The sequence below is a fragment of the Melopsittacus undulatus genome, chromosome 8, assembly GCF_012275295.1.
Source record: "Melopsittacus undulatus isolate bMelUnd1 chromosome 8, bMelUnd1.mat.Z, whole genome shotgun sequence".
In the NCBI taxonomy this organism is placed as follows: Eukaryota; Metazoa; Chordata; class Aves; order Psittaciformes; family Psittaculidae; genus Melopsittacus; species Melopsittacus undulatus.
Window position 1 is genome coordinate 41,907,437 of NC_047534.1, and position 13,162 is coordinate 41,920,598.

At 38.8% G+C, this 13,162-nt stretch overlaps 1 protein-coding gene and 1 long non-coding RNA gene across 3 annotated transcripts in view; one reads left to right on the forward strand and one right to left on the reverse strand.

Annotated features, from left to right (window-relative positions):
• Positions 1 to 5,169: 5,169 nt before the first annotated feature.
• Positions 5,170 to 13,162, reverse strand: part of ITGA6 (integrin subunit alpha 6) — a 44,803-nt gene continuing 36,810 nt past the window's right edge. Inside the window, exons 20-26 of one of the 2 annotated variants that reach the window (XM_034065120.1) lie at positions 12,174 to 12,347; positions 11,104 to 11,202; positions 10,628 to 10,738; positions 10,446 to 10,544; positions 9,874 to 9,999; positions 8,658 to 8,787; positions 5,170 to 7,247 (exon numbers count right to left, since the gene is read on the reverse strand). In XM_034065120.1, coding sequence (XP_033921011.1) covers positions 8,680 to 8,787; positions 9,874 to 9,999; positions 10,446 to 10,544; positions 10,628 to 10,738; positions 11,104 to 11,202; positions 12,174 to 12,347 — 717 coding nt within the window. In that variant the 3' untranslated portion in view covers positions 5,170 to 7,247; positions 8,658 to 8,679. The remainder of the gene's footprint in view (positions 7,248 to 8,657; positions 8,788 to 9,873; positions 10,000 to 10,445; positions 10,545 to 10,627; positions 10,739 to 11,103; positions 11,203 to 12,173; positions 12,348 to 13,162) is intronic. The other variant, XM_034065121.1, reaches the window with a different exon arrangement.
• On the forward strand, positions 6,484 to 10,258 carry LOC115947048 (uncharacterized). Its single transcript, XR_004081025.2, has 3 exons — positions 6,484 to 7,327; positions 8,374 to 8,480; positions 9,103 to 10,258. It is a non-coding gene; the product is annotated as an uncharacterized lncRNA (long non-coding RNA).

The following is a 13,162-nucleotide window of genomic DNA, read 5'->3' on the forward strand; positions in this document are numbered from 1 at the left end:
TCACTGATGGTAGTCAGTATGGCCAAGACTAAGGTATTGTTTCAGGGAGTCCTTGTATCTCTTCTTTGGGGCACTTCTTTTGTGGCAGCCGGTGGCAAGTTCACCATAAAATGCAATCTTAGGGCTGCAATGAGCCTTCATCCTTGAGACATGCCCTGTCCAACACAGCTGCAATTTCAGCAATACGGCCTCGATACTGGTGATCCCTGCCTGTTCAAGAACAGTAATGTTTGACACATAGTCAGTCCAATGGATGTTTAGAACTGTATGGAGGCAGCGCTGATGATTTCATCCCTCGCCTGTCGCTACAGGGTTTGCAACCCCTCGGGCCTGCGCAGTGGATTTTTTAGGTGAGGCACAGTGTGCACAAAACCGGCCCCACCCTTTACAGCTGAGGTTTATCTGCCAGGGCCTAGCGAGCTTGGATGGTGACAGCAGGTCGTAGGTTTGATTAGAGTGTCCTTCTCTTGGATGGCCTTACAGGGCTAAATGAGCTCCATCTGCCCAGGTTTGAAGTTAGAGCCATCCTTCCTAGGATGGTTGCCCAAAGACTAGTGAGCCCATCCTCCTGCTCATGGACACACTTTGACCCTTCAGTTGAGACCTCTCTGGCATGGGAGACTCTACCGAAGGCATATGCCACCACCAGCATAGCTTACAACCTCACAGGGGCATGCAAGCTCTTTCCCCACAACGAGAGGGTTTCTGTGAAAGAGTGATTAAAGAGTACGTGAATTTTATGTCACACAATATCAATTGGCTGTTAGGATACTAATGCAGTATGTGAGGTACTAAACAGTGGTATTTTATAGTTTCTTGAGCTATTCAGGTAGAAATAACTAGAACATTTAAAAAAGGCATTTAAGAGTGATTATAAGCATACTGCGATGTAGATATTGAATCCTGTAACCCAAATTGTATACAATACAGTACAATAGAAGATCTGATTCTGTATAATTTATTGCTTTTATTATGAATGCTTGTATTTGCCCCATAAGTTTATCATATGAAATCAACTCTTATATGTTGGTTGTTTTCCTTTAGATATGTCTTGTAATGCGTTTTGTACGTGTGAGTTGTCCATGACCTGACAATGAGGATAGATGGTGTCCACTAGAATGGGAACTGCTTGCTGTTTCTGGCACATTGATCTGTTCAGCCCTCTGTTGGCTTGCTTGAAGCCTCCCATTAGAGAGATGAAGATACCAAAACGAATACAGGTGTTGGGTTCGTTGTTCAGGAGTTGGGGTTTTTTTACCGTTGCATTGAAATACAGAAAACATTGATCCAGTCTGCCTCCAGTGGCAGTGTGTCAGAAGTGAAGCAGTAGTTCAGGATTGGACTGCTTCGTCTGGTCTGTAATGAGGCTGTTGTGTCAAGAAATGAATGGTTTGTTCTGTTCTGGCTGGGGAATGGTGGCTAATGGGGTGAATCAACAGCTTATCTGTCTCTGCAAGTCTTCTACACAGTACAGGTTACTGACAGGTTTTGCTGTATTGCTGCTTGTAGGTCACCCCAGAAGCACCAAACAGTAACTTCAGTTTTGTAGTTGAGACTCTACTTACATATTGCTGTGCTTTAAAACCATTTTCTAATGGCCTTTCAGCTGTGAACCAGCACTAGTTTAAAACAGTGCCTACAAGCAGTAGGTTGAGTATTTGTAAATTGTCGCAATTTCTTATAATGGCTCTGAGTTGGATTTATCTTTTATGTCTGTATGTTACTGTCCTGATGCCTGATGTTTCAGCTTAACGGCATACCTTAAAAATTGGCCTACTGCCTGAAGTTATATTTGTATATCAGTCCCCAAGCAGAAGATGTAGCAAGAGCTGTCAAAGGCTAAATAAAGCATTGTGCTTTGTACGTCCATTCTCAATAATGTAAACAGTGACCACTTTTCTCAGGGAAAATCATGCTGGGTGGACAGTAACTGTGGACAAGGAATTGTGGATATTTATTTAAATAATGTGTTCAGAGCAGAACAGACCTTTGTTTACCTAAAGGCATTGTCTTGGTCTTGTTCAAACTACTGATCAGAGACTGATCCATGTAAACTCTGATCTGATCCAGTGTGACATGAGCTGAAGCTCTGATGTGCCAAAGTCTGTAAAATCTTACACAAGCAAGAAAGGAGAAATGCATTATTTTTGTCATCTGGCATTTTTCTACCCATAGGCCTGCTTGTTGGTGTTCCTGAAATTATAATATATTTGGATCCATAATTTAAATGGGACAGAACGAATTAGACTGTAAGATAATTGAAAACATAGCAGTTAATTTTAATCTAAGCATTACACTTTTAATTTTTTAGTTATTTTTTGTTTTCAGTGTAAGCTCTAATAAGGCAGTTCAAAGCACGCTTGCAGGGTATGCCAGAAAGAGCTGTTGGTTTGTTAAGGTAATACTATAAATAGCCCCTTACTGGAAGTCACTTCTTGGTTTTTGCATGTACTGGTACTTCTTTTCCTCCAGAATGGGCACATCATAGATAAAGAAAAAACCTTAAGTTGCCAGGTATGGATATCCATAGAATATCTTTTTTTCTCTTTCAGTGGTTTACATGCCTTACTATGGTGTGTGCACAGTCATCTGGTTGTCCTGTCCATGTCCCTCTTCTGCTTGTGTACTTACTCTGCACAAAAGCTTGTCATTATTATTCTTAGGGGTTTGATATGCTAGAAAATTCTTAGTATTGGCTTGATGTGGCTTTGGTATCTTTTTTTTAGGAGTAGAAATAAAAAGATGCAAAAATGGCAGCAAAGTTGGTAAAAATATGAAGGGGTTTCTGTATGAGTTATCAAACTAGTAGATTCAAGAACATATGTATGGGGTCATCTACTTTTATTCAGTATATAACTGAACTTTGCAGTTTGTGAATTCTTGCAATGTTCAACTTTGTGACTGAAGATCAGAAGGCAGTTGGAGAAATTTTATGATTATCATGGATGACTTTCCATAGGACAACTACGCTACATAGCTACTGAAGTTGAGCACTAATATTCTGTGGGAATGGCAACAACACACTTTCACCATCATGCTGCTTAACTCTTGGCCGTTATCAGTCAGGATGCTGATCCAGATGGGTCTGTGGACTAGTCCAGGATGGTGATTTTTTCATGCTGTTTCTCCCTGCTAAGGTTGGAATCAGCCACAGGCTTGTCTCCTAAGCTATTGGCAATGATACCACTTCTCAGCTGTGTTAGCTGTTGGTCTCCTCCACTGCAAGAAACCAAGCAATACCCACAAGCATTTCTTTTAATCCACTTAGCAGATGTGCATTATTTCATACACTCCTGGCAAAAGTGTTTGACTTTTCTGTCCCTTCCTCCCCTGTCCCCTGAAGATACTGAGAGGTGAGGAGGAAATAAGTAGTTAATGATGTGTATCAGTGGTAAGAGGAACTGTGTTGTTCTGCCATAGGTAGCAGCAGCAAGGCCACCTCAGAGCCAGAAAATTAAGGAGGAACAGGATCTAGCTTTGAGTGTGACAAGCCCTGTACAGCAACAGCCTCACACCCTGAGTGGGGCGTTAAGGCAGATTTTCTGTGGCATTTTTTCAAGGTAAGCAATTGTTGTGTTTTTCTCACCACAATGATGGTTAGGACTCCAGGAAGGCTATGAGGAGGTTATAAAAGGTGTATAGTATTAATTACAAATCCACAACTGGGGGAGACAAATGGACGTTTAAAGATGACCAAGAACTGGCATAAAAACTGAACCAACTGCTTATGCAGCAGCACCACCCACATTGTTCTTGTCAACCGTGAGTGCATTGCTTGGCAAGTTGACATGTACATATGCCTGTTCTGGCTTAGAGCACCACCAGGTTGTTTCATCACAGTTTGTTCTCCTGGGTTTTTGCAAACCAGCTGCTGACACTGTCCTGTTGCCTACTCTGTGCTAGAAGAAGTTATTTCAGCTGGTTGTATCTAAGCAACCTTCTGGTTTGGGGTAGTCTGTTCATTTTAGTTAAGACACACTGCTGCAGAGACAGCATTGTAAGGTGGGTGTTTTAAGTGGGGATTAGTGTTCTAATGCTGCTTCCAAAAGCTGCTGTTCACATTATGTACTGATTCCTGTTTTTTGTGTACAGGCACCCTGTTCTGTCTCCTCTTCTTCATATAACTTGACTTCTGGAGAGGCAATGACTGAAATGGTGCTGTGATAGTCCCTTCTACTGAAAGCTTCTCTCAGAAGGTATGGGTCTTGTGCTGTGACAAGCACCTGTGAAGATACTGCAATTTACTAGGGTTCTATTTAGGCTATGTAGCATGCTTATTTTATATATAGATTTATATGCACACACATTACTTCACACAAACACAAGCACTAAATAAATATATAGTACTTTTATGTATGCATATGTATACAATGTGTATACAATTACCTATACAGTACTGTACTACTATGTATGTAGTATATACTAAATCTAGTACTATATAGCATGTATAAAATCTAATATACTGTATCTGTGCTGTACTTCCTCTTATCAGCTACTTAGCTGTTCTCCCAGCAAAGGCAAGCCAAGCATCCTCTGAGGGTTAGTGTCTTAAAAATGGAGATAAAATGCAGGTTTCCTGTGTTGTTTCTCTGCACCTTTTTGGCTTACCTGGTTTTGGTTTGGGGGCCAGGGAGTGTCTTTTTTTTGGGGGGGTGGTTTTGGTGGAGGTGAAGCTGTACCCTGCAATCATGTGACTATCAGTATCAAAACTCCACTGCTAATTACAGATAGGTATGTGAAGTCCTTGACTAATTCTGGGGGATGCATCCATCTTTCCTAGTTACAGAAACACCCGTTTGGCCAGGGAGCTTTTAGAAGACCACATGCATTCTAAGTACCCTGGGCAGCAGAGGTGTCGTGTGGAGAGAGGGAAGAGGATGGGGTAGCTCTGCCCTATGGGAGCTGACACTTGGTGCTTTACCAGAGTCTGCTTTATCCTAATGCTGGGAACTACAGCAGCCAGCAGAGAGTCTGTGAGCAAGAGATAGTGTGTTATCTCCTGCAGCTGCCTTATCTGCCCTTTGCATGGGGAAGGACACCCACAGTCATTGCAATATTGAGCATGAGACAATTTGTTACAGCTTGCAGCTTCCACCTTATTCTTCTAGTGAACTTGGCTACGGTTACCTCAGATAATTATGGTAAGAAATCACTACTACTAAACCAATGTTTAATAAAAAAAACCCACATTTATTTCACACTTCTATACAAATATCCACAGGTAATTTTGAATGTAGCACTGCTACCTGGTACAAGAAAAGTTTGAGATAAATGTATACCAATGACAGGACTTACTTTTCAAGAATTTGCAGTTTAACACTGCTAAAATGTTCATGTTCATAGGTGAGGGACACAACCTGGTTTTAAATCCAAGGCTATTTGTCAGGCTTAGCTCTTGACTAGCCTGGCTTCTGATGCTGCTGAGCCTTTCAGCAAATAAGCTAGAATTGTAAAAGCTCAAAAACCAGGTAACAGATAAATACACATGTGTTTATAATCTCACAACATACTGAGATTATCTAATTGAAGGAAGAAGAGTCTATTAAATTAATGCACTTTTGCTAATAACTTTTTAGGTGACCACACCTTAAAGAAGGTATGTTCAAAGTTAGTAGTAAAAATAAGACACTTGACAGCTGCCCTCCTAGCAGGTTTTTACCCTATGAGGGGAAAAAGTACCAAGAGGTTTTTGCATAGTTCAAATTACTAGCACTTAACATGCATACTTTTTGAGCAAAATTCTGTTTCACATGGAATAAACAACTGTGAACTAAATCTTTGTTCTTAAATAGTACCAAAGCTTTAGAACATGGGTAAAAAACTAAACTCTTTAAATAGTTTTAGCAGTTATGTTACAATAACTAGATTACTGATAAACACAACACTGTGGTTCTACTTTTATCAACATTCAGGTATTCAAGACAATTCAGTAGTCTCAACATGGATCAGCTCAGATCCCGTTAGTTAAGGTAAGTTGGGCATGTAGAGCCTCCTTCAAGTGCTGTGTGACAGCTGCAGTAGTCAATGCCTTGGCCAAACAGGAATTCCTTACAAAGCTGGAAAGCTGTTTCCAGAGAACCTCTCACTTGCGGTAAGTATAAAACTGTATCTAAAACCCTTTCTTCTGTGTGGTGTCCAAATTGTTCAATAGTCTGAAGTAATATACAGATCATGTTACAAGACCTGATGATTCCTATTGCATAAAGTTACAAGTATCAGGAAAAAGCCCCCATACACATCACTGGAATAAATATTTACAATTTTAGAAAGCATTGGCACCTTCAGTGACTTATTAAAATGCAGTGATAGCCTCAGGTCTCATAATCTGAAGTTCAAAAACACAGTGGACTTGAAAGCTCAGTTAAGTCTTTGGCCTAACAGTTAGTCAAAGACAATGATTTATAACAAAAATAAATACAAAAATGACTAAAATTTGTATATACAAAAAGTACATCTAATACTCAAGCCTCTCTTAAAAACAAAAAAAAAACCTCAAGGGAAAAAAAACCCCAACAAAACAAACCTGTGTGTATTTGTTGTGACCAAGAGTCACACAATTCAAGCAAAGTGACCTATTGCACATGTAATTTAAAGACGATGCGTTTTGTTAAGCCCTAACTACTGCAGTAGGCAAAGTTTAAAGTAGATCTGCAGATCTTCAAAGTGTACTTGCACAAGGTGTTAATGCAGCTGTGTGTTTAGAATGGACTATGCATTGAGGGAAGGATGGAGAACTTATCTTGACCTTAACTGTCCATTCCTTGCATCCCTAGGAAGGAGATTAGGATCACAGGAAGAGGTCTGCTGTAGTAGTTTTGCATATTTTGCAGAAAAGACCCCAAATCAACACAGCATCTTCTGAAGTGAGAGTTACATTTGAAGGGGGAAAAGAGGCAGTCTGGAAATTAAATAATGCAAGTAAAGTCTTTTGAAGCAATGTTAACTGTGCAAACAAAAGCCTCAATATAAGTAGTAATATCTACACTCAAATGGTGAATGTCAATAGTGTTCATAGGTCTAACTCCATCAATATTCCATTAATGAAACTTTAACTTTTCTCTGAACTTTGTGATGAGAAGAATTTTTCACTAAGAATAACTTTCATTTTCATTCCATTTTGTGAACCACTGTTTTGTCTCGAGCTCTTTGTACTTCCCATCTTTGATGTGTCGCTCTTCTTTTCGAATTCTTACAGCATGATACCGGGGGACACTGTCTTCGTACCTGGAACGCTGGAAGAATCCGCACTACAGGAGAGAAGAAAAAGAACAGATTAGATTTAAGTTGCTGCCAAAGTACTACAATCACAGAGATAAGTTCTGCACAGGTAAGAAAACTGAAAACAATTGCAGATACAGTTCAGGAAAGCTTGCTTCTCCTGAATCAAAGGTGGTATTGTCTTGTACAGTGGCATATTTTAAAGACAAAGATTTCCAGGACCTTCAAAGAAAAGTTATATGAGGAGTTTGTTTTTCAAAGCACCATCTCAACTATAGTCACCTGAATTAACTACCCATACACAGTATTACAAACATGGCTCTTGCTGAGTTTGCCATAGGATAAAAAAAGACATAATTGGAAAGTTCTGTAATGTGCTATGACACAAGTCTCCCTGTATGAAAGCTAGTGCAGTTTTTGTGCCCTGCAAGTTTTTATTCAAAGCCACTGTAATGAATAGATTAAAATTAATTTTCAAAACAAAATGGAGTTATGGCCACAGAGTTCCGAAGATGATGATGGGTAGCTACTGCACTTAATATGCTCAGGGGTCACCTTATGTCAAGGTTAAGAGACATTGTGCCATCCAGCTGTTATTAGGCACTGCTAGCGGAAAAAATATTAAAGCTGTTTTGTTCACAGTATTTGAAGTGGTGGGGTTTTTCTTTTTGTCTGGTTGTTGCTTGGGTTTTGTTGGGAGGGGAGGGGGTTGTTGCTGTTTTGTTTTTAAAAAAAATACTAGAACTTACATGGGACTGAATTTTAAAAATTGCACCAAGACATAGGCCAGAGCTTTAGCCACTGCTTAGTTAAGATTTCATTAAACATTTATATGACATTTTAGTTAATTACTCCTCCCCACTCCCTCATCCCAAGCATCACTTATTAATATAATGTACATGCATGTAATATCTCAAGTTGAATAAAGGTTGCTAGGAGCATAAATTATCATGCATCTAGTAGCTTCAGCAGAATAAAGTGCGTTCCTAGAAAAGTATACCTTAGAATTGAAGAAAAACAGATGTTTCCACAGCAATTCTCATTATGAAAACCCTTTTCTTTATAAGCAACATGTACCTGTTAGCATGCATTAAAGGTTAGTAAAGCAAGTTTATCTGTTGTCCACAGTCTTAGCTTTGTATCTTAACTCTGCAGTGTTGATTACCATCTCTCAAACATATGTGTACTGCTAAAACATAAGACTAAAAACCACTGCAACAAATCAACATTTGCTGAAGAAATAAGAAGCTTTTTAGACCAAGGTAAGTGCCTCTGTGTGTTCACGTGCACCAAAAGCAAAAAAATCTTCAACAGAATGAGCAAGCATGATAGTTTGAAATCCAAAAGTTAATAGAACGTATGCAGTAAAAGCTCCATAGTTAGCCACCGCACAACCAGAGCATATGCCACAGTAAACATTAAAAAATACCATCAATTACCAATTACAGAAGTAGATCAATACTATGCATCAGAAGTAAGCCTCTCTTTATCAGATGGCTGAGCATGGATCTCAGCCTTGTGATATGTGGCATCGTAATGATCTTTCTTATTTCTCTTGAAGAAACCACACTACAAGGAAGCAAGGTATTTAGTCAATTTTTGTGGACTGGAAGAAGTTAAACCTATTAAAACTGACTTAAATTACCTCTGAACTGTCTTCCCATTATCCCTTTGCAGTCCTCCTTTCCCCACCCCTTCCAGAGACAAAAATCAAAACAAAAAAGCCACAAGGTCTCAGGAGCTCCTAGATCTGAGAACTTCTTGGACTAAACTCAATCTGTAGAATAACAATAACCTGAGGTAAAAATATACTAGTTTAGAAGCACTTTATTAAATTTATAAAGCAGCTGTTGTTTGTGTTTGATTGGTTGTTTTATTTCCAAGAAAAGCTACTATAAAGTAGGTCCACAGCTGGCAGTGAAGACCAGAAAGAAGTCTCTACTGAAATATGTTTGTTGACTACCGCACAGGAAATCAGAACTATCCTGTGAGAAGTAACCTGCAGCAAATAGGAGCTCCTCAGCAAAGCTAATTGCTGCAGTTTCTCCAAAAGAAAGTAAGTGACAGATACAAGAGGTGAAGAAGAATATCCTAAGTAACCTTGTGCTATCCTGTAACAGCACATACGAACTATGTCTCTTAAAAGGACTGCCCTGTTATGCTTGCAACCATCATTTGTTGTAAAAGTGCCAAAGGTAGTTAAAAAATAGGTACTTAGCTTTTTATTTTACAAATTGCCTTTTGTGATACTGTCAGTTTAATGGCATTTCTAATGCTACTGGGAACAAAGCCCTGCTAAAACATTTGTAGGTAGTTCACATGAAATTTTACACCTAACTGCAGAAGCTCCCTTTAGCTGTATCCATCCACATCAAAGTAAATACAGGCTCTGATTCAAGCTTTGCACAGAGCTCAAAATACTTCATCTTGTGAGGATGTGGAAACTGAAAAATTTTGTCACAAGTCTTCCCATGTAACCATTTTAATTCCAAATATTGCAAAACTGAGACTCAAAGGCAGTGTATGGTTTGGGCAGTTTGCTCTATTTTGAGACCCAAATAGAAAGCATAATACTTAATAATTTGCTTAGTTATTATGCTGTCTTGTCGGTTGTAGACCAGGAAATATAAAATAACCAGATGAGTAAGAACTCACCTTCCATAGTAAGAATACCAACAGTGCAAGCATCAATATGCCAGCAAAAATAGCCACTGCGATGATCCACCAAGGTACTCCTGTATAAAGGGCTACTGGTTTTGCAGGAAAGACAGTAACACGCACCTAAAGGAGAGAAATGCATCAAGATGGAAAGAGCACGTCAGAAGTGTTCATGTATAATATACTGTTACAGTTTATATAGTCTTATCTCTAACAATATGCCTTCTCTCTCTCACCTACAAAATGTTTTTGAAGAAAAAGTTCCTGCTGGTGTTATTTAAATATGGCAGTGAACTTATCCAACCCAATTAAAAGGTAAAAACAATTGATAATTCAAAACTTGGTTAAGAAGTTAAGCTTTTAGCTACTTTTAAAATGTGGGGTTTTTTTGTTTTGTTTGGTTGTAATTTTTTGGTGGGTTTTCTTTGGTTGGCTCAGTGGTGGTTGTTACATGCAATTTTGTTTGGTTTGGTTTGGGTTCCCCCCCCCCACCCACCCACCCGAACATTTGATTTAAGCTAGAAACATCACAACCACAATGTATGGTTATCATTAAATGTTGAACGTACCTGAGCAACTTCATTGGTGAGCTTAACATTCTTAGCTGCAGCAGGAACACTGATTGAAGCCCTAACAAGAATGTCCAGATAATTCATCTTGGAGTATTCCTGTTACAAAATAAAATACAGAAATTAGACACAGAACAGGAAACAGCTGTGACCTTCCAGAAAGGGCACATAAGGGGACTTACTTCTAAGAAAGTACTGTTCCACAGCCTGGAACGCAGCACTATAGATGCCTTGCTGTCTAAACCCTTCAGGGGACATTTTATATCCACACAGCGTGCATTCACATTGCAGTCCTGCAATTACAAATTTCTATATGTAAATAAAAACATATCCTCACAAACTGTTTAACCCCAAGATTAAAAACTGGATTATATACAGCATATTTATGTGCAGGAACCAAATTCTGTTTGCACTGACAGCAACTGGAAAATACAATGAAGATGCAATTACCTATTTCTTTTAATATAGGTAACTGCAAAAATTCCCATTGCTCTCTCATCAACAAATAATGTAAATGGGGAAACTTTAAAAGAACTGATACTTGGATTTAAGACAAAAGCAAAGCAGTACCTTCTTTCACCCTGGCAAACTCAGAAAAGCCCTCTTACAAGTGCAGAAGGTGGTATCGGACAAGACTACATTGGAGCAATATGCTTACCAGGGTCTTGTATTTTCTTTCTGAGAATAAAGAAAGTGTTTTGCTGTCTGTAGTCTGCTTCTCTGCAACCTCACGTTTCCTTCTTGAGTTATGGGATTCCTAAAAGAAGGAAAAAGTTTTAGGAGTTTACCTATCACAAGTATCTCTTAATTATGACCCCATACAACCAGAGAAACAAGTTCTGTGAGTATTTTATTGTTCCAAGATCTGCATAAGTGACACCATTATATATCCCTACTTACCCATATTTATTGCTAATAGTAGAGTCAGGACAACTACTAGAATTTGAGATTACCTAGAGAGGTCTACTGATTACTTTCTTTAATAGGTCACAGGTTTAGATTTATAAAGCTTTTGATGTTACTTCAATTTTTGTTCTATATAAAGAGTATTAATGTTACTATGCTAAAAGAATATGATTCTGCTAGGGTCAGTAGATGATTTTTTTAACTGTATATTAATTACACTCACAATGAAAGTTCAGTAACTGATGAAGTGATCTGACCAGAATGGTCTTATGTGCATGCAGTTTTAATGGTGGAAATGAGAACTCCTCCCAGATGATTTTAAGATTATATGGGGGGGGGGGGGGGGAGAAAATCAAATCTAGATATAGCACTTCAGTGTGTCTGACACTTGGTTGAGAAATTTTTATTTGTTGTAAATAAGGAAATTTAAATGAAAGCTGGCTTCTTTCTTATTAATAAAAGCACATGGAGTTCCCCTAGGCTGGGGGGATGTTTACTGTTTGTTGTGAACAGATTTCAGTAATGCTGATGAAATTTGGGAAAGCAATCAGTCATTGTATCCTGTAAGAGCTTATGACAGCAGTGTCCATTGCAAAAACAGCCACCACAATGACATTATCAGTCCTTTAAGCACATTATCCTCATTAGCTGAAGTCTCCTACTAAGCTGAACCCTTGATACATTGTTCATGTATTGTGCTTGTGAGCTGCTTAAGACAACAGAAAACCCTTCAGGAGGCAAGTTATGATGCCCTACTGCCATATGCTGCAGTGCTTTCATGTTTCACTAATTCATGAAGAGAAAACATACAGTGTAACATACCACAACACGTAGACTATTGATTTCACTTTCAGGTTGACAGGAGACTTTTTCCAATCCTTTGGAATCTATTTTCATCAGATAAAGCAGCCACTTGCCATTACTAATTTCTTTCGGCCACTGGATGTCCAGGGAAGCGGTACCGAAGGTTTTCAGTGGTCTGCCCAAGTTAGTTACCTGTTAAAACAAACATTCTGTAAACTGTGAAATACTTCTTACAGGGATTTTCTTCTTGATCAAAACTGTTACTGATAGGCAAGTTTTAAGCATGCAGCTAACAAGAAATTTAAAAGCAGGTGAAAGACAGTCAAAAATAGCATAAAACCAGCATGCTTGGATAGCAAGTAAATAGAGAGTTGAAACATAAGGATTGAAAATCCCTAATATGAAATTTAAGGTGTTCATTTTTAGAAATCTATCTTCATGTTAAACAATTCCAGTTTAGAGTTAACAAACCATTCAGTTACACAAGTGAGGTAAACTGCAAGTTTACGAGGAACTCTTGACACAGAAAGATAACCAGCTGTTGCTCTCCTAAGTCTGGAAGTTGTTTCCCAACCTATTTTTTGCTTTCTTGGTGTCACTGTTCATGACAGCACATTCTGAAACCTCTGCTTCTACTAGCTGCTTCTACTTTAATATATACATGCAGGTGCAGAAGAACATAAAGTAGTGACAGAGATGGACTTCAATCCTCACAAACTACTATGTACAAAGTAGCTTGTGTTAATGATACAGAAAAGGTCATTCTCTTGCTGATAAACACTTTTTACAGAACAAAAACTCTCTCTCTTACCATTCTCCTTGTTTTATTAATTATGCAGAAGACAAGAGTGAAACAGACCCCACACATTCAGAGTGGCTCCCACAGTGTCATCTTTTGCCTGCTCAGCCCTGCACGCAGCAAGTACACATACTCGCTGTCTGTGGGTATCAGCTAATGCCTGAGCACACCACAGTTAGGGTTCTGGGTATCAGTTTTGTTCCCTGCC